The sequence below is a fragment of the Nycticebus coucang genome, chromosome 10, assembly GCF_027406575.1.
Source record: "Nycticebus coucang isolate mNycCou1 chromosome 10, mNycCou1.pri, whole genome shotgun sequence".
NCBI lineage: Eukaryota > Metazoa > Chordata > Mammalia > Primates > Lorisidae > Nycticebus > Nycticebus coucang.
In genome coordinates, this window is record NC_069789.1 from 129,562,350 (window position 1) to 129,589,529 (window position 27,180).

The following is a 27,180-nucleotide window of genomic DNA, read 5'->3' on the forward strand; positions in this document are numbered from 1 at the left end:
AGAAAATAAAAGTTTATATGACTGACATCAGTACGACTGTAAATAAAACCATTTAAAGGAAACAGGTATTGGTGAGAATCTACTCACTTTCTATTCCTTGAACATCTTTTCCTTGCAAAAACATAGGCCAAAGAGTAAGTGCTGGGTTGAGTTTATCAGAAAAGAATGCTGACTTTATATTCAATCTTGGCTTCTCTAAGTAATTCAGGCTTTTGTTCTCTGTGGGTGATATATAACAAGCGAAGTTCTTTGCAACAAGATCGTCATTAACACAAACCTGTGAAATGTAAACATGTTGTGGGTGTCAAAGTCAAGTGACTGTAATGAAAGTATTTTAAATTAACCTCAAATTTCAATCTTCAGAACAATTATTTTATAGAACAAAGTATTTTCCCCTCCCTCCCTTCCTTCCTTCTAGAGACTAGGTCTCACCATGTTGCTTGGCTGGCCTCAACTCCTGGGCTCACACCATCCTCCTACTTCAGCCTCCGGAGTAGCCGGGACTGGTCAGGCACACACAACTATGCTTGGCTTTTCCTTTTTTTTAATAGAACCTAATTGGACAGAAATAGACCTGACTTCTGCTCTGGTAATGATGAACTATATACTTCTCAGCAATTCTTCTGAGGAGAAAAACAGCAAGGATCTGTACTAAATACACAGCGTGGCCATAAAGTTGTGTGCAATTTTAAATAATGTGCGGAACTTTAAGGCCACCCTGAATAAAACATTCTTTCGAAGGCAGGAAAGCTAAAACAAGCTAGCCAGGCAAAGAAGTGGGAGGAGGACAAAGACAAAACAATAACCACAAAAGGAAAAACTGATCAATTAGATTTGCTCAAAATTTTAGATTTCTGGTTTTTTTTTTGTTTGTTTTTTTGAGACAGAGTTTCACTATGTCACCCCTGGTAGAGTGCCGTGGCGTCACAGCTCACAGCAAACTCAAACTCTTGGGCCCAAGCGATTCTCTTGCCCCAGCCTTCCAAGTAGCTGGGACTACAGGCGCCTGCCACAATGCCCAGCTATTTTTTGCTGCAGTTGTTGAGCTGGCCCAGGCTGGGTTCAAACCTGCCACCCTCAGTATATGTGGCTGGCGCCGTAACTACTGTGCTACAGGCGCCGAGCCTTAAATTTCTGCTTTTCAAAAGAGAATGGAAAGTTGAGGCAAAAACATTTTAAAACTAGACATCTGAACAGCCATGTGTCCAGAATATGTAAAGAACTCCTAAAACTCAGTAAAAAGAAAGCCCAGTCAAAACCTAGCCAAAAGGTCTGAATGAGCGCTGTCTCAAAGATACATGAATTGCAAATAAGCATATAAAAGTATCACCAGCTGTTTGGAAATGCAAATTCAAACCACAACACACCCCTCAGAATGACCAAAGGAGGGATGCAGAGGAATGGAAGCAATGGATCTCCCACCACTGACGGGAGTGTAAAATAGTCAACTCCTTTGAAAAGTTTGGCAGTGTAATACCTTCAATGTTATCCAGAAGTTTGGCTTCTGGGCATTTACCCAAGAGAAATGAAAGCACAGGTGCACAGGGGACTTGTGGTTTGAATATCTGTAATAGCCCCATCGGGCTGCCACTCCAATGTGCGTACCGGGGAATGATGACTACGCCGCAGTCGACCCACACACCATGAGAGCACTTAACAGGAACAGAACGGACCACTGATACAGGAGCAAAAGGGAAGCCTCTTAGCATAACTTTCCTGAATGAAAGGTGGCAGGCAACAAAGGGGACACTCGAGGATACATTCCTGTACGCCCTCTGGGAGCTGGAGAAGGACTGGAATTTTCTTTGGCAATTACAACCTCACGCATCCACTGAAAGCTCACCCAGCCAAGCATGGGCCTCCCTGCCTTCCACACTGCGTCACCTTGCAGAAAGAGCCAGTCATTATCAACATACAACTTATACTGTGAGAGAAAAGAGATACCTTCAAAAAGCAGGAAGAAGCTCCTCCACCCGCGCCTGCAGAGCCTGTTCGCGTTGACTGACCAGAGTCCGCGAATTCTCCGCTCCAATCCCGTCCGACCTTCCCCCATCCCAGCTTTCTATTGTTTGAAAACTCTAAGAATAATGTCCCTGCATCAGTTTTTACTAGAGCCAATCACCTGTCATGCCTGGAACAGGGATCATACCCAAATTGCCCTTAGCCCCAATAATCACGAAGTGCACATCTATAAGAAAAACGGGAGCCAGCGGATAAAAGCTGATGAACTCAAGGAGCACAATGGACACATCATAGGTATTGACTGGGCTCCCAAAAGCAACAGCATCGTCGCTTGTGGGGCAGACCGCAATGCCTATGTCTGCAGTCAGAAAGATGGTGTCTAGAAGCCAACCCTGGTGATCCTGAGAACTAATCGCGCAGCCACTTTTGTGAAGTGGTCCCCCTTAGAGAGCAAATTTGCTGTGGGAAGTGGAGCACGACTCATTTCTGTTTGTTACTTCGAGTCTGAAAATGACTGGTGGGTAAGCAAACACATTAAAAAGCCGATTCGCTCTACAGTCCTTAGCTTGGATTGGCATCCCAACAATGTTTTGCTGGCAGCAGGATCATGTGACTTCAAATGCAGAGTGTTTTCTGCCTATATTAAAGAAGTGGATGAAAAGCCAGCCAGTACACCCTGGGGCAGCAAGATGCCTTTTGGTCAGCTGATGTCAGAGTTTGGGGGCAGTGGCACAGGTGGCTGGGTCCAGGGGGTCAGCTTCTCTGCCAGTGGGAGCCGCCTGGCCTGGGTCAGTCATGACAGCACCGTGTCTGTTGCTGATGCTCAAAAAGTGTACAGGTCTCAACTCTGAAAACAGAGTTCCTACTACTCCTGAGTGTGTCATTTGTCTCAGAGAATAGCGTTGTGGCTGCTGGCCATGACTGCTGCCCAGTGCTCTTCAACTACGATGACTGCGGCTGCTTGACCTTTGTGTCCAAGTTAGACGTTCCAAAACAGAGCATCCAGCGCAGCATGTCTGCTGTGGAACGTTTCCGCAACATGGACAAGAGGGCCACGATCGAGGACCGCAATATAGCCCTGGAGATGCTGCACCAGAATAGCATCACTCAAGTATCTATCTATGAGGTGGATAAGCAAGATTGCCGCAAATTTTGCACTACTGGCATTGATGGAGCCCTGACAATTTGGGATTTCAAGACCTTAAGAGTCTTCCATCCAGGGCCTCCAGATAACGTGCAGCTGAGTGAGCTCTGCCATCCAGCACGACAGTGCCGACCGCAGCTCTGCCACTGGATGGAGAGGAAAGCCAGCCCCAAGGAACACTGGAAACACGTATCGTGCAAATACTGTGTGGTTTTGTTTGAGTATAAAATTGGTGAAAGTATTGGCATTTTTAAAGAAGCAGTGTTTTGGTTTTTTTGGCTATTTCATTCCATTCTTGACCAAAGCTTCTCTTTAAGTAGTTACTATGGAGAACTGTCACACTAACTTAAAGGGTGAGGGAGATATGTAAATTTGTCCAGTAGAAAATTAAATTAAAATACTAAATATGGTTTGGGATTTGTTTCTTTATAGTATTTCCATATTCCATTTTTAGTAAAAAAAAAAAAAAAAGTAAATTCCTTATTAGATTAGTTCATTTTTAGAGTAAAATTTTAGATTCTTCGTTTCTTAAATTGTACCATCCTATTCAACCTTTAACCAAAAAAAAAACCATTTATTTATTATGGGGGGACCATTTATTGAATGTTATCTCAACATTACAGTACTTCTGCAAAAAAAAAAAAAAAAAAAACAGGAAGAAACCAAGATAACAGAGAATTTTATAAAGATGCTTCACAAGACTGGTCCTACTGCCTACATACCAGCTTTCATTTTATTTTATTTTATTTTTTTGAGACACAGAGTCTCACTATGTCGCCCCAGTAGAGTGCTGTGGCATCACAGCTCACATCAACCTCAAACTCTTGGGCTTAAGTGATTCTCTTGCCTCAGCCTCCGAAGTAGCTGGGACCACAGGCGCCCATCACAATGCCTGGCTATTTTCTTGTTGTAGTTGTCATTGTTGTTTGACAGGTCCTGGGCTGGGTTCAAACCCACATGGGTTTGGCCCGGTGTATATGGCCAGCGCCCTAGCCACTGAGTACAGGTCCTAAGCTGGGCATTTTTCTTTTTCTTTGAGACCAAGTCTCACTCTGCTGCCCTGGGCGCAGTGCCCTGGTCATAGCTCACAGCAACCTCATGCAATCCTCTTGCCTCAGCCTTCCCAGTAGATGGGACTACTGGCGCCTGCCACAATGCCCAGCTAGTTTTTCTAATTTTAGTAGAGACCAGGTCTCACTTTTGCTCGAGGGTGAGCCACTACACACGGCCAACATATTGGCATTTTCTAAATTGTTAAATAAGTAATAAAAAGTAAGCTCAACCAAGATGCCAAGAACTCAAAATGCAATATAAACACCAACAAGTGAATGTTGTTACAAAAGAATAACAATCACACTGAAGGGGGTGTCAAAAAGGAAAGAAACAAGTAACTTTGGAAAACAGCATTTTGGGTGCATGATATTAAGGCTGAAGACACAATTCTCTCTCACAGCAATGGGGGCTAGCAATTCTGAAATTACATGAATACTAGGATTAATCAAATGAGTATGCTGTGCTAAAGAGAGCAGGGATAAGAGTCAGGACAGCACAGGGTTAGAAAGAACCCGCGGTACATGTGGGGTCAGAGGTAGCAGAGGGTTAGAAAGAACCCCACGGTGCACGTGAGGTCAGCAGTCTCGAGCTCTCAGTGCATGTGCAGATGGACACAGAGGTTTAAGTGCAGACACGCGTTCCTCACTCTTCCTGCACAAGCACTGACTTCCCCGTGGCAACAAGCACACCTGCTGCCCTCATCGCTGATAAAAGGAACCACAAAATGATCCCAGAGCGGGCTGTGGCACCAGAAATCCAGGAGCACTCAAACAGTGATGGGCACCTTTAAAGGACATACAGGCTCTCTCTGAAGAAGCTTCTGGTGGCCAGAGTCCAAGGCAGGGTGAGTAAGACAACAGTAACAGATGACAACCCCATGTTCAAGTAAATGCCCCAAAGTCCATACAATATCAATTGATGAATAAATTAGTAAGTGGGGGAGGAGGGTAGGTCTTTGCTACAGTAGAATTCCAATTAAAAATTAGAGGATTAGTGCTGTGATTACACGGTGGCTCACACCTGTAATCCCAGCACTCTGGGAGGCCAAAGCAGGTAGATTGTTTGAGTTTAGGAGTTCGAGACCAGCCTGAGCAAGAGCAAGACCCAGTCACTACTCAAAATAGAAAAACTGAGGCAGGAGGATCACCTGAGCTCAGGAGTTTGATGTTACTATGAGCTATGATGATACCACAGCACTTTACCCAGGGTGACAAAGTGACACTCTATGTAAAAAAAGAAATAAGGGCAGCGCCTGTGGCTCAGTGAGTAGGGCACTGGCCCCATATACAGAAGATGGCGGGTTCAAACCCAGCCCTGGCCAAACTGCAACAAAAAATAGCCGGGCATTGTGGTGGGCACCTGTAGTCCCAGCTACTTGGGAGGCTGAGCCAAGAGAACCACTTTAGCCCAGGAGTTGGAGGTTGCTGTAAGCTGTGACGTCACAACACTCTACCAAGGGCAACATAGTGAGAATCTGTCTCAAAAATAAATAAATAAATAAAAAGTAAAAAAATAAATAAAAACAGAAAAACTAGCTGGGTGTGGCAGACACCTGTAGTTCCAGCTAGTTGGGAAACTGAGGCAGAAGCATCACTTGAGCCCGAGTTTGAGGTTGCTATGAGCTAGGATGCCATGGCCCTCTACCCAGGGCAACAGAGTAAGACTTTGTCTCAAAGAATAAAAAAGAAAAAGAAAATGTTCCCTATTGACCACTATAGAAACAATTTCTTGTCCGTGACTAAGTAAAAATCTGAAGTATTTTTTCAAGTAATCAAAGAAGGAAACACAGTGCTGGCTGGCTTCTAAGCTAAGGAAGAAAGACCTCAAGAAGTCAAGACAATTTCTTTCTTTCTTTTTTTTTTTTTTTTTTTTAGAGACAGTGTCTCATTATGTTGCCCTTGGTAGAGTGCCTTAGTGTCACAGCTCACAGCAACCTCCAGCTCTTGGGCTTAGGTGATTCTGTTGCCTCAGCCTCCCGAGTAGCTGGACTACAGGTGCCCGCCACAACGCCTAGCTATTTTTTGTTGCAGTTTGGCTGGGGCCGGGTTCAAATCCACCACCCTCGGTATGTGGGGCTGGCGTCCCAGCCACCGAGCCATAGGTGCTGCCGACAATTTCTTTTTTTTAATTTCTTTTTTCTTTCTTTATTTTTTTGTGAGACAGAGTCTGGGCATAAGCAATTGTCTTGCCTCAGCCTCCCAAGCCGCTGGGACTACAGGTGCCCACCACAACACCCGGCTATTTTTTGGTTGTAGTTGTCATTGTTGTTTAGCTGACCCAGGCCAGAGTTCAACCTGCCAACCCCTCAGTGTATGTGGCCAGCGCCCTAACCACCAAGCTATAGGCACCAAGCTGGTTAAGACAATTTCTGTGTTTTATGAACTACACTGTCTCCTTAGCATTTATTCTTTATCACAGTACAATTTAAAATGATAAAATACTCTAAAAATAACCTTCACTTACTTTTTCGTTTTTTATAGTTACATAAAGGTAAACTTCAAAAGTATCTTCTTCCACAGCACACAATTTGGCTTCCACCAGGGTAGTTGCTGAGTAACAGAATGAAGACACTCATCAGCTGGCACTGGGAGTATAACTGTGACAGTTACAACTATTTCCACCCACTAACTCTGCTCACCAGTGAAGGGGCCCAGCGCCCCAGTGACAGCAGGACCTGGTGAGCTGCCGAGGTGCAGTGGTCACCTGTCCTGGCCCATCCGCAGCAGCCTCTGCCACCCTGTGAGCCCCTCCTTAAGTTCCTGGTCCGTCATCTCTTCCAGCAATTCCCAAGTCCACGTTTTCAGTCCTTATCTTTCATCTGAAAGTCATCTGTACCCTTCTAAAGCCCAGAGGTCAGAAGATTCGGCTCCTCCATCAGAGACTGCATGACCCAATAGCAGCTCCACTCAATGGCACCCACCAAGCACTATGCTAAAGTCGTTTATAAACTCTGGTTCATTTAATGTTTTACCATACCCTCTGATGCAAGTCCTGTCCCTGTCACGTCACAGATGAAGAGACCAGTTTCAAAGAAGGTTGCATAACCTGCCTGAGGCCACACAGAAATAGGTGTCTGCCTCTTCCAGACCCGGGGTCCTCGCCCAGCAGCCCCCAAGCACTCACAATGGCCAAAATTCGTAACCCAGCCACCCTCCCAAGTTCCAAGCTTCAGGTTGCTCCTTTACCCAAACAATGGCATGCAGGGGAGAGGGCCCAGAACGCAGGGGGGCATTATGCAGCGCGCCAGACATGTCACTCCTAACTCCCTAGAACAGCCAATCAAGGCACAGGTGTGTGACTCCTGACCCCCAGGGGTTAGGACAGATGCTACAAGACAGACTGTTCACAGTCACTGATGTAAAACAGAGAGAGCACACCCAACAGGCAAGGGCATTCTGCACACCTTAAATTTGTGGTGATAATCACTACATAATGAAATCCCTTTACTATCCCTTGCTCACTAAAAGTCAGGCTTTTTGTCAATTGCTGGTCCAATAAAAGGCATGTAAATTTAGTCTGCAGCACTGCAGCTTTCATGCAGACTAAGAGGGGGCGTCGCGGCACTGGGTTCCTCTACAGCTGTCCATCACTGACGCCCAGATTCACCCACACAGTTCCAGCACTGCAGTGACACTGAGTGACACTGAGAGTAGAAGAAGCTCCAGGATGGGTGGCACCTGTGGCTCAAAGGGGTAGGCTGCCAGCCCCATGTGCTGGAGGTGGCGGGTTCAAACCCAGCCCCGGCCAAAAAAAAAAAAAAAAAAAAATGAAGAAGCTCCAGGTAACTGAAGAAACTTGTATAAGGAACGTCAAGCGGATAATCAGACACCTCCCAGCCCCTGGCCACCAGCAGGTTAGGCCACTGTGGGTGCCCGTTCAAGGCAGACCCCATCACACACGCACTGGCCTTACCTTTTAGAATATTCTGAAAGTACTGGATGGCTGCACTGTCCCACTTCTTGGCAGGTCTGGAACAGTGAACACAGGCAACTTCATTAAATAAAGTCCAAGACCAGTACCACACACATGGCTCTGCTCACCTTTCATGTCGAACATGCCACGCAGATAAGGAGCTTCCGGGCCGGCTCTGTGCTGGGCTGAGGACCTGGCTGCACCCTACAGTACACACCAGACACCCCCGCCCACACCCGGGCAGATAGAGCAGCCCTCTGTACTGGGGCAAGGACCCTGCTGTGCCCTAAAGCATATGCCCCTGCGTACACACTGCTGCCCACACCAGGGCAGATAACCAGGAGCCAGGCCCGCTCTGTGCCAGGGTGAGGACCCAGACACTGCTGCCCACACCAGGGCAGATAATGAGCAGCCCAGACAGCTCTACGCCAGGGTGAGGACCCCACTGTGCCCTACAGCATGCGCCTCCTGCGCACACACACCACCACCCACACCAGGGCAGATAATGAGCAACCTGACTTGCTCTGCCCTGGGAAGAGGACCCCACTGTGCCCTACACACCCAGACACTGCCACTCACACCAGGGCAGATAACTACAGCCCGGCCTGCTCTACTCTGGGGAGAGGACGCCACCGCCCACGCCACGGCAGACTTGCCTCACAGAGGCCCTGCTGAGAAGGACCCCGCACCCACCACCACAGCACCATCTGTTGCAACACCATCATCCCCAGTGACCTGTGACACGTCTATCTCCCAAACCAGAACACAGAACGGGAGCATGCAGTGTCCAGCACAGGCCGACACAGTGAGGGCTCTGGACCTTCTGACTAACACATCCCTCTAAGAGGCCGTCCTGGAAAGGCAGCCTAAGGACCACACTGATTAAGAAGCTGCACTTACACCATCTCAGCACTGTCTTCGCAGAAGTCAATGTGCAGAGTGACAGGTTTTGTGCAGTACAGGCTGAACTTCTTTGCTCTGTAGGGAAGCTTCATAAAAGACTCTACGGCAACTCTGATGCTTCAAAATGAAACAGAAATAGTTCCATTATAAAGAAAAATTATACATATTTCTTTAAAATACGCCTATATAATCAATATACTTAACATAAAGCTAAACACACAAAAATTTATGTTTCTAAAACACCCGCTAATAGTGCTTTATTTTGCCAATGAGGCAAAAACTTTCTAAGGGGTTAAGCAAAACCTTACTTTTTTCATATATAAAACACATATGTACATACAGCAATGAACAGATACTTTATCTGTGGCATTAATACATCACGGGAGTTTAAAGGAAAGAAATCTAATAAGGCTCCACAGGTTGAGGAACACTAAGTAGTAATGAACAGACTTGTGGAGCAAATTCTACTTAAGATGTTTAAATATCAATTTCAATACTGACTGGCAGGGCACAGCGGCTCACACCTGTAATCCCAGCACTCTGGGAGGCAGAGGTGGGAAGATCTTTGAGCTCAGGAGCTGGAGACCAGCCTGAGCAAGAGGGAAACCTCATCTCTACTAAAAACAGAAAAACTGGCCGGGCATTGTGGTGGGCCCCAGTAGTCCCAGGTACTAGAGAGGCTGAGGCAGGAGGATCACTGGAGCCCAAGAATTAGAGGTTGCTATGAGCTATGATCTCATAGCACTGTACCCAAGGCACAGAGCGAGACTCTGTCTCACAAAAAAATTTCAATACTGACCATCTGAAAATGTCTGGAAATGAACAAATGTTTTAGTGATAAGTATTTGCCAACTCTGCACAAAATAGCTGAAAGACTGAGATTTGATAATAAGTTCAACATGTTTATTTCCAACCTTCTTTGGGAAACAAAAGACTCCTTTAACATACTCCTTCACAGGAAGTGTTTCTCTTTCAGATCCCTGCCACGTCCCACACAGGCAGCCTGGCCACCTCTGTTCGCAGGAGTTAGAACAAGGCGGCTGCACTATCTGCCCATTAGGGTCTCTGTGAGCTCTATGTAACCATATGATTCTGCCCCAAATATAACACCAGATACAAAAAGGAAAGCTCCTCAAACAGATAAACACAATAGTTATTTTATAGCAACTAGGGTTCCATAAAGATGCAAAATCATAGGCTGGAAAGGTGTGTACATTTTAAAGTATCTGCAAATTTCCAATGTCTGATTAAGCATTTCCACCAAGAAATTCCTCTCCCCAAGGGACACCTACTACTATTGCAATTGAAACCTCCTGGGTAGTGCTCTTTCTTCAGTCAAAGAAAGTCCTCATGCTTATTTATAAAACTGACATCCTCTTACTTCCAGGACACAAAATTATGAAAAAACCATTACAAAACACTGAGACTGGCTTATTGCTGGTGTTTTCTAACGACTGACATGTGTGGTCCCAGTCACCGAAGGCTGCACAGTCACTACCCAACTATCAGCTCATTCTGCCTGTGTCTCTACCTCGTGTGACGGCCACACCCTCACTGTTCTAGTAGGACAACCAGCAGCCTCCCCTTCTGTGTAGACAAGGAAAGTTTCTATCTGCTGGGGTGCCTTTCTTGCAGCCAAGCCTCCCTGAAGTAGCCACTCCCTCACACAGGCACTGAGATGACAGGTCAGCAAAGCAGCTGGCAAAGAGCGTCCAGATGCAGAGTGAGCAGCTGGGGCCCCTGCCCCGCCCTCCAGGAAGGTAGGGAAGGACAGGAACCAGCTCTGCATCTTCACTGTGACCACCTGCTCCTCTGGTCAGTGCATGCAGAACTGGACTGTCATGTCTTCCCTTCTTGAAGCTTTAGCGTCAAGAAACTCCACCTGAGTATTTCTCGAGGGTAATGACCTCTATTCCCTTACTTTAAAAATGCATGTTCTCCTTTAAAGTGACATTTGTCTCCCTTAAGAATGCAAGGCAATAGCCGGGCGTTGTGGTGGGCGCCTGTAGTCCCAACTACTCAGGAGGCTGAGGCAAGAGAATTGCTTAAGCCCAGGAGTTGGAGGTTGCTGTGAGCTGTGTGAGGCCACGGCACTCTACCGAGGGCCATAAAGTGAGACTCTGTCTCTACAAAAAAAAAAAAAAAAGAATGCAAGGCAAAATAATTATACACGTACTTCTTACATTTTACTGGAATATACTTAGCAAAATCCACAAGGAAACATTCTGCCAGGTAATGGTCTGCTGAGGACATGATAGATTTAATAATGGCCCGGCACCAGCACTTCAGCTCCTGGCAGTAAACCACACAAACCTACAAAAGAGAAACTTTTTAGTTCAGTGTTAAAATCTCTAGTCATGCAGTGAGAACTAATAGGGTACTCTCAACATCACCTTGGCCTCCATTGTTACCTTACAGCAGAGGAAAGAGATGACAGGAGGCTGGACCTGCCCAGGTCAAATGCCCCATGTCAGGAAGAAACGCTTGGGAAAAACACAGGTCACCTGGATCCTATTTCGTTGCTTTCTTTACTTTTATCATTTTGGTTCTTTAACTAAGGACAATTTTTAGAAATCAAAATAAGCTTTACCTTCTTAAATGAGAAAGTGATTCTTACAAATGACTATCAGTCCTGTGCAAGACCAAGAGGAAACCGCACACTCAGGCCCCCACCCTGGACCCTTCCCAAGGCTTTGCCTGCCCTCTACCTTTTGTCCACCATACTGGACACGGCTTCGTGATGACTGACCTTTGTGTGTTTGGTTTACTGTCATATTCCCAGCTCCTACTACTACGTACATACTAAGGCTTCTAAACTACCTGCTGAATGGTTTAAGAAACAAAGATGGTGCCTGACCTACCATGGTTTGACTTAGAATTTTTCAACTTTGTGATGGTGTAAAACAGTTGCAATTTCAACATAGTATGTACTAGTCAAAAAATTACATAGATATTCCACACTTTATTATAAAACAGACGTTTGTGTTAGGTGATTTTCCCTAGCCATGGGCTAATGTGAGTGTTCTGAGCACATTCCACAGAGGCGAAGCTGTGATGTTCGGTGGCTTAGGTGTGCATCTTGACTTAGGAGATTTTCAGTTCACAACGGGTCTGTTAGGACATAACCACATCACGAGTCAGGAGCGTCTGTAAACAGCTGTGGCCCCACCTAAGAGGAACGACACTGTGACAGCTCTTGGCATCCTGACTACACCGCAGCCAACTCACCTGGCAATCCACAGATAGGTCAACTGTTTGCTGACCATACACTCATAGAGTGGCCCAGCCAGGACAGCTGTGCCCAAACAGGGAGGCAGTGGGCCGACGGAGATGCTGCCCTCGGGAATTTAAGCTGAAAACAACACACCCATACTGCTAGGGACAGGGATCTAGAGAACCTCACTCAATTAAAAACTCAAATAATTCAAGAACAATCTTGACAAAGGATGGGGGACATTTCTATTTAATGGTGAAGCCAAAACAGGAATAGTATGAACAGTTAATAACTCACACAGTCAGTCAGACTTTGAACTTATGTTACACTAGGGCTTCCACTAGCCAACACTGGAATAATTTTTTTTTTTTTTTTTTTGAGGCAGTCTCACTATGTTGCTCTTGGTAGAGTGCTATGGCGTCATAGCTCACCACAACCCCATACTCTTGGGCTTAATTGATTCTCTTGCCTCAGCCTCCCAAGTAGCTGGGACTACAGGCACCTGCCACAATGCCCGGCTATTTTTTTGTTTAGTAGGCCCAGGCCGGGTTCGAACCCACCAGCCCGGGAGCATGTAGCTGGCACCCTCACCGCTAAGCTAAGGCACCAAGCCAAGACTGGAATAATTTAAACATCAAGAAGAACAATTACAAATGATAAATTCAAAACCATGAGATAAAAATAGTGTAGGCATCCCTGGCAGCTATTGTGGTTCAGTTCCAGGCTACCATAGTAAAGCAAATAAAGTGAGTCACATGCATTTGTTTCCTAGCACGAGTTATGTTTACACTGCAGTCTACTAAGCACGTATAGCATTACGCCTAAAAAATCTACGAGCCTTAGTTCAAATGTGCTTTATCGCGAAAAAGTGCTACCTTCAGCAAGCCGCAGACTTTTTGCTGGGGCAGGGTCTTTCCTTGATGTTGACTGATCAGAGTGGTGGTTGCTGAAGGGCTGTGTCTCTGTGACAATCTCACAAAACATGACGACGAAGTCTGGCATCTACCAACTCTTCCCCGCATGGCAGTTTCTCTGTAGCACGTGATGCTGTTCTGTAGCACTTTACCCACAGTAGAACTTTCAGTGAAACTGGAGTCCATCCTCTCAAACCCTGCCACTACTTTGTCAGAGGCATTTTCTGAATCCTGTTGTCACTTCAGCAATGTTCACGCTTCTTCACCTGGAGCAGATTCCATCTCAAGAAAACACTTTCTCAATGACAGCTGTAACCAAAAAAAAAAATAGCTGGGTGTTGTGGCAGGTGCCTGTAGTCCCAGCTACTTGGGAGGCTGGGGCAAGAGAATCACTTAAGCCCAAGAGCTGGAGGTTTCTGTGAGCTAAGATGCCATGGCACTCTACCCAGGGTGACAGCTTGAGGCTCTGTCTCAAAAAAAGAAAGAAAGAAAGAAAGGAAACACTTTCTTTGCTCATCCGTAAGAAGTAACTCTTCATCTGCTCAGGTTTTACCACGAGGTTGCAGGATTCAGCCACAACTTCAGGCTCCACTTCCAACTCTGGTCTCTTGCTCTTTCCACCTCATCTGCTGTTACTTCCTCCAAGGAAGTCCTAAAGTCCTAAACCACTCAAAGTCATCCAAGAGGGTTGGAATCAATTTTTTCTAAACCCATGTTGATATTTTGACCTCCTCCCATGAATCGTGAATGTTTTTAATAGCAGCTAGGATGGTGAATCCTTTCCAAAACCTTTTCAGTGAACTTTTCCCATATCCATTAGAGCAGTGGTTCTCAACCTTCCTAATGCCACAAGCCTTTAATATAGTTCCCATGGGTCGCGACCCACAGGCTGAGAACTGCTGCCTTAAAGCAACTGCTATCTAGAGCAGCTTTATCACCTCACAGACTTAACAAGGCTCCCAGCTATGTGGGAGGCTGAGGTGGGAGGATCACCTGAGCCTAGGAATTCAAGGCCAGCCTAGGTGACACAGTCATCTCAAAACACTAAGACGTGAAAGTGAAATTACTCTTTGACCCATTGGCTACAGAATGGATGTTGATAGTAGGCATGAAAACAATATCGATCTTCTCATGTCTCTACAGCAGGGCTCTTGGGTGAGCAAGTGCATTGTCCATAGCAGAAATATTTTAAAAGAAATCGTTTTTTGTCTGACCAGTAGATCCCAACAGCGGGCTTAAAATACTCAGTAAACAGGCTATACACAACAACCAGCTGTGCCGTCATCCAGACTTTGTTGTTCCACTTACAGACCACAAGCAGAGTAGATGTAACACAATTCTTAAGGGCCCTAGAATTTGGGGAATGGTAAATGAGCACTGTCTTTAACTTAAATTCACCAGTAACACCAGGCCCTGCCAAGAGAATCAGCTTGACCTTGGAAGCCAGGCACTGACTTCTCTTCTCTAGCTCTGGAAAGATCTAGAAGGCTGTTCTGCCTACAGAATTCTGTTGTTTAGTGTAGACATCTCCATCTGTGGTCTTAGCTGCATCTTCTGGATAACTTGCTACGGCTTCTCACCAGCACTTCACCCTGAACGTCCCTGTTATGGAGACATCTTCTTTGCTTCAATCTCAGGAACCAGCCTCAGCCAGCTTCAAACTTATCTAACTTATCTGCAGCTTCCTCATGCCTCTCAGCCTTCGCAGAAGGGAGGAGAGCTGGCCTTGCTCTGGACGTTGTATCCAGTTTAATCTTCTGTCTAGGCCCCTGAAACTGTCTCCGCATCAGCAGTTGGCCTGTTTTACTTTCTTGTGTGTTCACTGGAGGAACATTTTAAATTTCCTTCAAGAACTTTTCTTTTGTATTCAAAATTTGGCAGATGGTTTAGCACAAGAGGCCGGCACCTCAGCTCTGGACACACCTCCTCATTAAACTCAGTCATTTCTAGCTTTTAATTTGAAGGGGGGCAGATGTGTGACTCTTCCTCTCACTTGAACACTGACAGGCCATTGCAGGGTTATTAACTGGCCTGACTGCAATTGGGTAAGTTAAATACAACCCACACGGCAGTTAATGCATTAAAGGATAATGCATCTGATTTCATTTCTTCTGTAAGTCAAACACATTGAAAAACAGTATAAAAATAATAATGTTAGTATTAGTAACAAATCTGGGAGACAAAGAATTCAAACTGTTTCTACTTTTTATCATGAAGAGTTTATATATCTCTTCCCACCGTGTTATTACAAAAATTCAAATTCTTCTGGAAAATGGCTGATCTGTCAAGAGACTCAGATGAGGGCAGTGGGAAGTGAGGCACCAAGGAAGCAGGGGGGGCTATGATGCAGAGTAAAGAAAATAAAGACACACAAGTCAGCTACAGCCAACAGCAACGGAAAGGGGGCACCAGCCCCAGTACGCTTCCATGCTGAAGCCCTATACTTGTGTTTGGTCTAGACTGACTGATCCCCTGGTTGTCAGCCCCAGGGGGACGCATTGGTACCTAGGGTTTAGATGACATTCCACCTCCTGTTGCCCTGCATGAATCACATACTCTCTAACAACCACTTCCTTCTATGATTCACCGGAATGGTGTACAACCTAAAGAACCTGACTTAAAGCAGTGGAAAAACTGAAATACCCTCCAAGTTTTTATCGTTTTAGTAAGTCAAACACATTGAGAAATAGTATAAAAAATAATAATGTTAGTATTAGTAATAAATCTGGGGGACAAAGAACTTTAGTGGCTGAAATATTTCACATTTTAAGCAGTGTTTAGAGACACAGTGATGAACGTGCCTTTGATACGCACCTGCCCTTCTCCCAGCATTAATGGTCTCACTTCTATGTCTTGGCACATGCTATTGTAGAAATCATTCATGGCACTATTTAGTTTCTGATAGTCGACGTCATGATCTAAAAGGTGACTACATCCTTTTATAATAACCCAGAAGCAACCCGGATCTTCAATCTGTAAAATTTTTAAAAAACAAAATAATTCATGATTTAAAAGTAGAACCAAAAAATAAATAAATAAACTCTAGAATCACACATTATCCCTGTTTATAATTCTAGTGATCTAAAAAATTTTGGACAAGGATCTTTGTCTTAAATGGTCAGACCAGCGCAGCACCTGTGGCTTAGTGGGTAGACACCATATACCCAGGGTGGCAGGTTCAAACCCAACCCTGGCCAAACTGCAACAACAACAAAATGAAAAATAGCCGGGCCTTGTGGCGGGCGCCTGTAGTCCCAGCTCCTCGGGAGGCTGAGGCAAGACAATCGCCTAGGCCCAGGAGTTGGAGGTTGCTGTGAGCTGTGACGCCACAGCACTCTACGCACTCTACGAGGGCAATAGTGAGACTCTATATCTAAAAAAGTCAGACCAAAGGTAAAAAACTAAAGATAAAATTCTAAAATATGTAAACAATATAATTCTCAATTACATGTTGTGACTCAAAAAGCAAATAAGATGATCTGATCGCCTATATTTTGAAAATATGCTGGGCGGCGCCTGTGGCTCAGTGAGTAGGGCGCCGGCCCCATATACCAAGGGTGGCAGGTTCAAACCCAGCCCTGGCCAAACTGCAACAAAAAAATAGCTGGGCGTTGTGGCAGGCACCTGTAGTCCCAGCTGCTTGGGAGGCTGAGGCAAGAGAATCGTGTAAGACCAAGAGTTAGAGGTTGCTGTGAGCCGTGTGACGCCACGGCACTCTACCCGAGGGCTGTACAGTGAGACTCTGTCTCTACAAAAAAAAAAAAGAAAGTATGCATAATAATATACAAAAAGCAAGGTTCAGAACAGTGCTATTAACATTGTGTTTTGTAAGAAACAGAAAAAAATGTGAACATATGTACGTTCTGCTCTTATTGAAACAAAAAATGATGGTAGATAAACCAAAACAAACATAATTAGCCGGGTGTGGTGGCTCACGCCTGTAATCTCAGCACTTGGGAAGCCAAGGCGGGTGGACTTCCGGAGCTCACAGGTTCACGACCAACCTGACCCAGAGGGAGACCCTGTCTCTAAAAAATAGCTGGGCATTGTGGCAACCAACCAGCTATGTGTGAGGCTGAAACAACTGTATCACTTAAGCCCCAAGAATTTGAGGTTGCTGTGAGCTAAGACCCCACGACACTCTACCAAGGGTGACCAAGTGAGACTCTGTCTCAAAAAACAAGCAAACAAAAACCTAATTATGACCTACAGGGAATGAGAGACTGAAGAAAAGGAAAAGGATAAAAAAGTCACGACTTCCTGGATTGTCATGTTATTATAAACCAAGATTTTCCCTACTATAGAAAAGACAGAAATATAAAATGAAGAATTAAATTCGAATTGAAAATATCAGTAAGAATGCATGATTTTTCCTCCTAGCCTTCTGAAGGTTGAGGCAGGTGGACTGCTTGAGCTCAAGGGTCCAAGACCAGCCTGAGCAAGAGTGAGACCTCATGTCTACTAAAAATAGAAAAACTAGCCAGGCGTTGCAGTGGCTGTAGTTCCAACTACTTGGGAGCCTAAAACAAGAGGACTGCTTGAACCCAGGAGTTTAAGGTTGCTGTGAGCTGTGATGATGCCACAACACTCTAGCCTGGGCAACAGAGTGAGACCATCCAAAAAAAAAGGTGGTGGGGGGGAAGAATGCAAGATATTTCAAATATATTTCCTAACTCTGCCTACTGCAAGTGCTTAAAAACAATGACATCCCAATATATTGGATCCTAGATACCAAGAAGCAGGAATACAGGTATCCACATTAGTATTACTTCACTTTCTGAATGTTTGCACATTTGTATAACCACTAATTGGAAAAGAAGAAAGGCAGTCACTCTGGTTCTGGTAAGAGCACAACAGTTTATTTGTCACCTGCAGGTAACAATTATAAACCCTAGAAAAAATATAAAATAACTATTTGAAGGCTAAAGAGCTACTAAAAGCAGGTCAAAACTGGAGGATTTTCAACCGCTGAAAGGGTATTTTACTGGGTGAGACCCACACTTACACAGCTGTGCCCCTCAGCACATTCCCCACTCTGTGGGGTGGGAAGTGGCTACAACTCAAACAGAAAGCCATAATGTTTGTGGCTTCAGGAATCAGAGAACAGAGTTTAGGGCTGCAGGATGAGCTGAAAATGAAGAAGAATACTAGTAGCAAGGACAGCCATCAAAGGGGAGCTCTAAAGTCTGCATATGAACACCCCTCGCATCCTTGGCAGACCCTGACTTGCACAGGTGAGATTCCTATGCAGAGGAGACTAATAGTTTGAAGGCTGGAAGAAACACGCAGTTGTAGCTGTTGCCCCATTGTGAGAAAGGACTCTGGGCACATATCAGCTCTGCCAGACCTGTGCTTACAGTAAACCAAACTCAGCTGAGGACGGTGGCTCACACCTGTAATCTCAGCACTCTGGGAGGCTGAGGATACAGGATTCCTTGAGCTCAGGAGTTCGAGACCAGCCTGAGCAAGAGTGAGACCCTATCTCTACTAAAAAAAAGAAAAATACAAAAACTAGCTAGGTGTCCTGGCAGGCCCCTATAGTCCCAAACACTTGGGAGGCTGAGACAAGAGGATTGTCTGAGCCCCAAAATTTGCGGTTGCTGTGAGCCATGATGCCAGAGCACTCTACCCAAGGTGATACAGACTCTGCATCCAAAAAAAAAATATATATATATGTATGTATTGAATAGACAAAATAATTCTGAAAATGAAGAACAGTTGGAAAACAGACTATCTGATGTCTAGATTTAACTATCAAGCTGTAGTAATCATGATGGTGGGGTGCCGGAGACAGCACAGACACAACAGCAACAGACTCATGTTTATGTGGTCAAATGATTTTCCACAAAGGCAATTCAATAGGGAAAGAACTGTCTTTTCAACAAATGCTGCTGAAACAATAACCACATGCAAATAAAAGAACCTCAATTCCTCCTACCATATACAAAAATTAGATCATATATCTAAACACACATATATATCTAAAGCAGTGGTTCTTAACCTTCCTAATGCCATGGCCCTTTAATACAGTTCCTGTGGGTTGAGACCCACAGGTTGAGAACCACTGATCTCAACAAAATGCTGGGCAAGGTGGCTCGTGACTATAAATCACAGCACTTGGGAGGCCAAGGCGGTGGATTGCCTGAGCTCAGATTTAAGACCAGCCTGAGCCAGAGCTAGACCCCATCTCTAAAAATAGCCAGGTGTTGTGGTAGGCACTTGTAGTCCCAGCTACTTGGAGGCTGAGGCAAGAGAATCACTTAAGCCAGTGGTCTCAACCTTCCTAATGCCGTGGCCCTTTAATACATTTCCTGTGGGTCGAGACCCACAGGTTGAGAACTGGCTTAAGCACAAGAGTTTGAGGTTGCTGTGAGCTGTGATGCCACAGCACTGTACCCAGGGTGACATAGTGAGACTATCTCAAACAAACAAACAAAACATATATATCTAAGCAAACTATAACATTTCTATTCATCTGAACTATACACTAATATTTCTAAAATATATGCAGAAATCCTTATGACTGTAAGTTAGGCAAAGATTTCTCAGCTATTTTTTTTTTTTTTTGTTGTAGAGACAGTCTCATTTTACCGCCTTCAGTAGAGTGCCATGATGTCACAGGACTCACAGCAACCTCTAGCTCTTGGGCTTCAGCGATTCTCCTGCCTCAGCCTCCCAAGCAGCTGGGACTACAGGCGCCCGCCACAATGTCCGGCTATTTTTTGGTTGCAGTTCAGCCGGGGCTGGGTTTGAACCCGCCACCCTCGGTATATGGGGCCAGCGCCCTACTCACTGAGCCACAGGTGCCACCCACATTGTGTATATGCACACCACGTTTATTCTGTCACCTATCAATGAGTATTTTGGGGAAAAATATGTAATCCTTGTAAAAGTTAAATTGTGAATAAAATGAAGGGCTGCAGCTGGTGCCTGTGCTGCATTTAGGGAAAAGCTCCTATATGGGATGGGCAACTTGCTCAGAGGATGAGCTGAGTGAGAAGTGGGCAGATGGGACCTGAGAGGGTAAACACAGGGGTCCCGGGCCAGCTGAGAAGGGATGCCCAGCAGCAGACAGGAGACTCCTCCTGCCAAAGTTCTGCCCTAATGATGTGGCAGGTCCGGCAGCCCTGGAAGAGCCCTGTCTTTTTTCAAAGTGAAATCAGACTAGCATACTTGGGACCGATGGACATTTGATTAGTAAAGAGGAGCCTGCAAATTGGGTTTGAAACCTCCCAAAGTCTCAGAGCAAATACTCTGAAGAGTCGGCTGCCTCAAACGTTTGTGAATCTTCACTCAGACCAGGGAAAAGAGATGGTTTTAAAAATATGTCACCATAGGGTGACGCCTGTAGTTCAGTGAGTAGGGCACCGGCCCCATTTACCGAGGGTGGCGGGTTCAAACCCAGTCCTGGCCAAACTGCAACAAAAAAATAGCTGGGCGTTGTGGCAGGCTCCTGTAGTCCCAGCTACTCGGGAGGCTGAGGCAAGAGAATAGCTTAAGCCCAGGAGATGAAGGTTGCTGTGAGCTGTGACAGCACAGCACTCTACCAAGGGCAACATAGTTAGAGACTCTGTCTCTGGCGCCTGTGGCTCAGTGAGTAGGGCGCCGGCCCCATATACTGAGGGTGGCTGGTTCAAACCCCGCCCCGCCAAACTGCGACAAAAAAATAGCCAGGCCTTATGGTGGGGACCTGTAGTCCCAGCTACTCAGGAGGCTGAGGCAAGAGAATCACCTAAGCACAAGAGCTGGAGGTTGCTGTGAACTGTGATGTCATCGCACTCTACCAAAGGTAGTGAGACTCTACAAAAAACAAACAAACAAACAAAACTGAAATCCAACCCTTTTATCCAGTTTGTAAAACTCCTTCCACCAAGAAAACCCTGGGAACCCTGAGCAGTCTCTGGTCTCAAAGACAGAAAACAGGGCTGTGCCTGTGGCTCAGTGAGTAGGGCCGCGGCCCCATATACCGAGGGTGGCGAGTTCGAACCTGGCCCCGGCCAAACTGCAAGAAAAAAATAGCCGGGCCTTGTGGCAGGAGCCTGTAGTCCCAGCTACTCGGGAGGCTGAGGCAGGAGAATCACCTAAGCCCAAGAGCTGGAGATTGCTGTGAGCTGTGACGCCACAGCACTTTACCGAGGGTGACAAAGTGAGACCCTGTCTCTAAAAAAAAAAAAAAAAAAAAAGACAGAAAATGCAGTGACCCAGGTGAGGACAGGCCCCAGGACTAGGACGTGGCTCAAGGGGATCCGCGTGGATGGGGCGTGGGAGACCGAGCTGGGGGTGGGGAGGAGAGTGGGGGCTGGGGAGACCGAGCTGGGGGTGGGGAGGAGAGTGGGGGCGGGGGAGACCCAGACGGGGGTGGTGAGGATGGGGCAGGGGAGACGGAGATGGGGGGGTGGGGAGGAGAGTGGGGGCGGGGGAGACCGAGGTGGGGGTGGGGAGGAGAGTGGGGGCGGGGGAGACCCAGGCGGGGGTGGTGAGGATAGGGCAGGGGAGACGGAGATGGGGGGTGGGGAGGAGAGTGGGGGCGGGGGAGACCGACATGGGGGCAGGGAGGATGGGGCAGGGGAGACCGAGATGGGGAAAACAGAGATTGGGGGTGGGTGCGAAGACCGAGGTGGGGGGTCGGGAGGAGGTGGGAGACAGATGGGGGTGCCCAAGCCCAGGCCGAGGGACAGGGGGTGCAGGCGGGACTTCCGCTAAGGTAGCCCTTGCTAGGAAACGTCCCCCGATAATTCATTATGCTAAGTCCGTCCTCCACAGCGCCCGAGACAGCTTAAACCGAACCTTCCCACTGCTTATGCGAAACTGCGGCCCGGCGCGGCGCCCGCTCACCTTCAGCACCTGGACCTCGAGCATCTTCGCCGCGCTCAGGTCCCCTCGCCCTGGAGGGCGCGCTCCGTCCCGCCGGCCCTTCCCACAGAGGTCGGCGCCTCGGCCGTCCGCGGTCCGGGCTCAGTCTCCGCGCCCCCGTTCGCCCACGCGGAGCCTCGGGACCCCCCGACAGGCCCGGCCCGCCCCCCACAGCCGAGGCGACGCGCTCAGTCCTTCAACTCGACGCCGACGCCGCCGCCGCCGCGGGCGCTCTCGGCACCCCGCCCGCCTGCCTCGGGCCTCCCGCACCGCACCCCGGACGGCCTTCCCGCGCCAGCGCCGCAACGGCCCTCCGCCGCCCGCCCCGCGCAGGCCTCGAACTCCGGAGACCACGTGGGGCGCCCAACGGCCCGACGCGACGGTCCGCACGGCGCCGGGGCGGGGCGAGGGGCGGGGCGCTGAGGGGTAGGGGGCGGGGCGAGCGCCGAGGGGCGGGGCGGGCGCCGAGGCGGTGTGGGGAGGGGCGAGCAGAGACTGGTGGGCGGAACCTCACGGCGCCTGTTGGGGTCCTCAGGGCCTGCGGACCTTGGCGCCCACCCCTGGGCGACCAGATACTGGTAGGAAATTAAAGTGTGTCCCATCATGGGAATGATATTCAGTTCCTCAAGGAGCGTGGGTGGACGGTGTGCTGTTCTTATACATGTATTATTGGGCTCCCCACTCCAAGAGAAGGGGGAAAGGGTGAGAAGACAAAGCATTAGGAATGGCAGGGACAGACATCTGAGACGGTAGGACCTCCAGTCCTGCTCAGGCCCCTCCACCTGTCAGGGTGCCCGTGGCAGAGGTGGGGAGTGGGGGAGATTATCCAGCAGCTGATACAAGTTATGGCTCAGCACAAGCGGCTAAGGCACCAGAGCTGGCGAGTTCGAATCCAGCCCGGGCCCTCCGAACAACATTGACGGCTGCAACCAAAAAATAGCGGGGCGTTGTGGCGGACGCCTGTAGTCCCAGCTACTTAGGAGGCTGAGGCAAGAGAATCGAGCCCAGGAGTTGGAGGTTGCTGTGAGCTGTGATGCCACAGCACTCTACCCAGGGCAACAGCTTGAGGCTCTGTCTCCAAAACAAACAAACAAGAAAACAAGTTTTCCAGAACTGGCATAATTCTGTTTGTGGATTTTTGGTCACTGTACCACCCAGGCTAGAGTGCTGTAGTGTCACAGCTCACAGCAACCTCAAACTCTTGGGCTCAAGAGATCGATCCTCCTGCCTCAGCCCCCTTAGTAGCTGGGACTACAGGTGCCTGCCACAATGCCTGGCTCCTTTTTCTATTTTTAGTAGAGACGTGGATCTTGCTCTTGCTCAGGCTTGTCTCAAACTCCTGAGCTGCTGGAGTGCTAGGATTACAGGTGTCTGGTAGAACTGGCATAATTCTTAGACATGGGCTTGAGGTGACAGGTGCAGTGGCACATGCCTGCAATCCCAGCACTTTGGGAGGCTGAGGCAGGAAGATCCCTTGAGGCCAGGAGTTTGAGACCAGCCTGGGCAACGTAGCAAGGCATTATTGCTACAAGAAAATTTAAAAATTAGCCAGGAGTGATGGTACATGGTCTGAGGCAGGAGGACTGCTTAAGCCCAGGAGTTCAAGGCTACAGTGAGTTATGATCCTGCCACTGCACCCTAACCTGGGTGACAGAGGGAGACTCCATCAAGGAAGGAAGGGAGAGAAAGAACTGGAGGCCAAGGACATTCTCCCTTCTCTCCCTCTCAGATCCCTCCTCCCCCAATATATTCAAGTGGTCATACCTGGGAGTCAGCGGTTCTCAAAGGCAGTCTGCAAGTATCCAGTTTTAAAATATTCTCATTGTCCTTACTATAAAAAAAAAAAAAAAAAAAAAGATGAAAAACAAGTTTGGCCTCAAAGCTGGCTTGAACATTTGCCAGCTGATTGTCTTTGAGAAGAACTCTTTTAGCTTTATTTTTTATTTATTTTGTGTAAGTTGAGAGAGAGTAGCAACTGGAAATAGGGCACCCTCAGACACCTGGCTTATCTTTTAGGGAATTGGTCTGTCCATCAGAGAAAACCTGGATTCCCACTGAGAGCATGCACTTGTCAGATTATCCTGATGTTTCCTTCTCTTTTTTTTAGACTGCAAACCCACTTATGCAATACCCTTATGTTTCCAATGTATTATTTTCATAGCTTGAGAAGATTCACTGCAAGAATATTCTCATCTCTTCATTTTGAACTACAAATTATTGAACTAAAATTAACCTTTGTCTCACTGCTTTATATGTTGGATTCAATTTCATATAATAAATACTAAACTCTTCTTGCTTTCTTTATATTTTATTTGTTAGCCTTCTAGCAGAATTGTAGGAATTATAACCAATTTACAATTAGGTTTTAAAACATTTAATCTGAGAGTCTTATTGTGTCCTTTTTTTGAATTATTTTCCATCCAAGGTTGGTTGAATCCACGTAGTCTGCAAATATGGAGGGCTGGCTATACGGTGATCACATTGGGAGAACTTTTGATATAATCAAAATCGTTCATTTGTGAGGCACATTAGAGCCAAAAGGAAACAAGTTTTCAAATATCCAATTGTCTGCAGATTTTGATCAGCATAAGGAAGCATCTAAAAGAAATTCAGGGTCGAGCACGGTGGCTTATGCCTGTAATCCCAGCACTCTGGGAGGCCAAGGCAGGTGGACTGCTTGAGCTCAGGAGTTGGAGACCAGCCCGAGCAAGAGCGAGAGTTTGAACTTTCTGTGAGCTATGATGCCACAGTACTGTACCCAGGACAACCCAGAGTGAGACTCTGTCTCAAAAATAAAATAAATAAAAGTAATTCAGATTCCAACATTGTTTCCTTAAGAAAATTCTCAGCAAAGCAAAAGAAAATGTGAACAGCATCAATTTCCCTTTTCTGAAACCACAAGATGAGCATAACACTTTATCCTGCCATACTCTCCATCCCCATCTCCCTCTGCTCTATCTTTCTTTCCAGCATACTCCCCTTCCCTCCTGGTTTCTAAAGCTCAATTAACTATTAAAATTAACTCAAAAGTGCACCCCCCCCCCCCACAGAACAGAGGAAACCTCTGCAGGAACCAAAGGAAAACTTCCCTTCGCCCTTTGAAGGTTTGCTGAAAGTCAGATGGCAAAAGGCAGATTAAAAGAAAAGGTGCATGGGGGCGGTGCCTGTGGCTCAAAGGAGTAGGGCTCCAGCCCCATATGCCGGAGGTGGCAGGTTCAAACCCAGCCCCGGCCAAAAACTTCAAAAAAATAACATAAATAAATAAATAAATAAATAATAAAATAAAAAGAAAAGGTGCATGAAAGAAGGAAGAGAGGGAGGGAGGGGCATACGCAGTCCAACAATTAAGTTCACAAACCCATCCTAGAAAAAGGGGAGAAAGTGCTATGCACCTCATTGCTGAGAATCACTCCGGTCACTTTTGAAGTTCTCCCCTTCGAAAGCTGTGAACTGACGCCAGCGCCTAGTCCACCCTTCAAAGGACTTTTTCTAGGATGAGTCTGCAAACTTAATTGTCTAACAAATTTATTAACATGTATGGGGGAGAGCCAGGGTGCCCCTAATCTGAGGTTCTTTGTATTACAGTAGATTTAACCCATTTTGTATATGGTCGTGGTTGATATCTATTCCTACTTCAGTCGTTTTATTCTAAGCATTTGGCTTTTTGTTTCATTGCTACTTCCATTGTTTTCTAGCTTTTGCATTAGCAGTTATGCTTTTTTTTGATTGATTTTTTTCTATTCTATTTTTTTTTTTGAGACAGAGTTTATGTCGCCCTCAGTAGAGGGCAGTGCTGTCATGGCTCACAGCAACCTCAAACTCTTGGGCTTAAGCAAATTTCTAGCCTCAGCCTCCCGAGTAGCTGGGACTACAGGAACCCACCACAACACCTGGCTATACTTTTTGTTGCAGTTGTCATTGTTGTTTAGCAGGCCCAGGCTGGGTTTGAACCCACCTGCCTCCGTGTGTGTGGCCGGAGCCCTAACTACTGAGCATGGCCCTGAGCCAAGTCATTATTCTATTTTTAATTCTACTAACTACTTTTGCATTTAAAACAACTTCATCAGATATTTCTCTATTATCACAAACCTACAGCTGTGGACTCTGCCCTCGCATCCTCTTTCTTATCCCTCCCATAGAAACTCTTGTTTCTAACAATATGTCTAGGATTATTGAATTAAATTATTTTTATGAAAAAGGGGGGTTTTGTTATTTTTCAAAATTGGTTTAAATATGAATTATTTTTAACATCTGCAGTGCTTTATAGCCATCTTTAGACTAATTATTCAGACTTGCTTCCTGTATTTAATTAATTTCCACAATTCACCATCTGGACTTTTTTTTGCAGTTTCTGGCCAGGGCTGGGTTTGAACCCACCACTTCTGGCATATGGGGCCAGCGCCCTACCCCTTTGAGCCACAGGCGCCATGCCCACCCATTTTTTTCTTTTTAAACAGTCTCACTCTGTCACCCTGGATAGAGTGCTGTAGCATCATAGCTCACAGCAACCTCCAACTCTTGGGTTCAAGCAATCCTCTTGCTTCAGCCTCTCAAGTAGCTAGGACTATAGGCACCTGCCACAATACCCGGCTAGTTTTTCTATTTTTAGTAGAGACCAGTCTCAGTCTTGCTCTGGCTGGTCTTGAACTCTTAAGCTCAAGCTGAAGAGTTAATCCTCCCACCTCAGCCTTCCAGAGTGCTGGGATTATAGTCATGAGCCACCTTGCCTGGCCTCACCATCGAGACTTCTATCATGCGCTACTACTACAAAATTTTTGATAAATCTTTCAGTCATGGGCGGAGACAAGATGGCTGACTGAAGCCACAGACGCTCCCGTCCAGAAGGAGAGTTAAAGGACAGAAATTTAGCAAGTAACCTGGTAGATTAGAGCTTCACCAAGAGAGAAGGTTGAAGAATGCACATCAACCCCGCTGAGGCAAGCTGCGACCCCAAGGATACAAACAAAAAGTACAAAATCCATCACCAAGCAGACGGGAGTCCCCTCCCCCATGAGAACAGCTCGGAGTGCCCCACAAACAAATGAGCAGAGTTCAAAGGTCCTCCCACTACACTCCATGGGAGAGACCCTCTAAAAACTGGACCTACCTTCTCTACTAGGGTGCCACAGTGTTCTCCTGCCAGGCATAAAACTGTATAAAACTATGTATATTCTCTACCTGCAACTCTGAGCTCCCAGCACTCCCCTCCACTCTCACTCTGAGGT

At 46.6% G+C, this 27,180-nt stretch overlaps 1 protein-coding gene and 1 pseudogene across 7 annotated transcripts in view; one reads left to right on the forward strand and one right to left on the reverse strand.

The window, feature by feature from the left end:
* Nucleotides 1–22,267, reverse strand: part of TDRD12 (tudor domain containing 12) — a 77,261-nt gene extending 54,994 nt beyond the window's left edge. For 5 of the 6 annotated variants that reach the window (XR_008382974.1, XM_053604611.1, XM_053604610.1 and 2 more), the window contains exons 1-7: nt 21,938–22,267; nt 15,917–16,075; nt 11,151–11,287; nt 8,972–9,091; nt 8,072–8,127; nt 6,623–6,708; nt 88–277 (exon numbers count right to left, since the gene is read on the reverse strand). Coding sequence is in view for 5 of the 6 variants with exons in the window: in XM_053604611.1 (XP_053460586.1) it covers nt 88–277; nt 6,623–6,708; nt 8,072–8,127; nt 8,972–9,091; nt 11,151–11,287; nt 15,917–16,075; nt 21,938–21,961 (772 nt within the window). In the remaining variant the exon portion in view is untranslated. The remainder of the gene's footprint in view (nt 1–87; nt 278–6,622; nt 6,709–8,071; nt 8,128–8,971; nt 9,092–11,150; nt 11,288–15,916; nt 16,076–21,937) is intronic. The other variant, XM_053604612.1, reaches the window with a different exon arrangement.
* On the forward strand, nt 1,948–3,206 carry LOC128595629 (actin-related protein 2/3 complex subunit 1A-like; annotated as a pseudogene). The gene has a single exon (XR_008382961.1). The product of XR_008382961.1 is annotated as an actin-related protein 2/3 complex subunit 1A-like (transcript).
* Nucleotides 22,268–27,180: the final 4,913 nt, after the last annotated feature.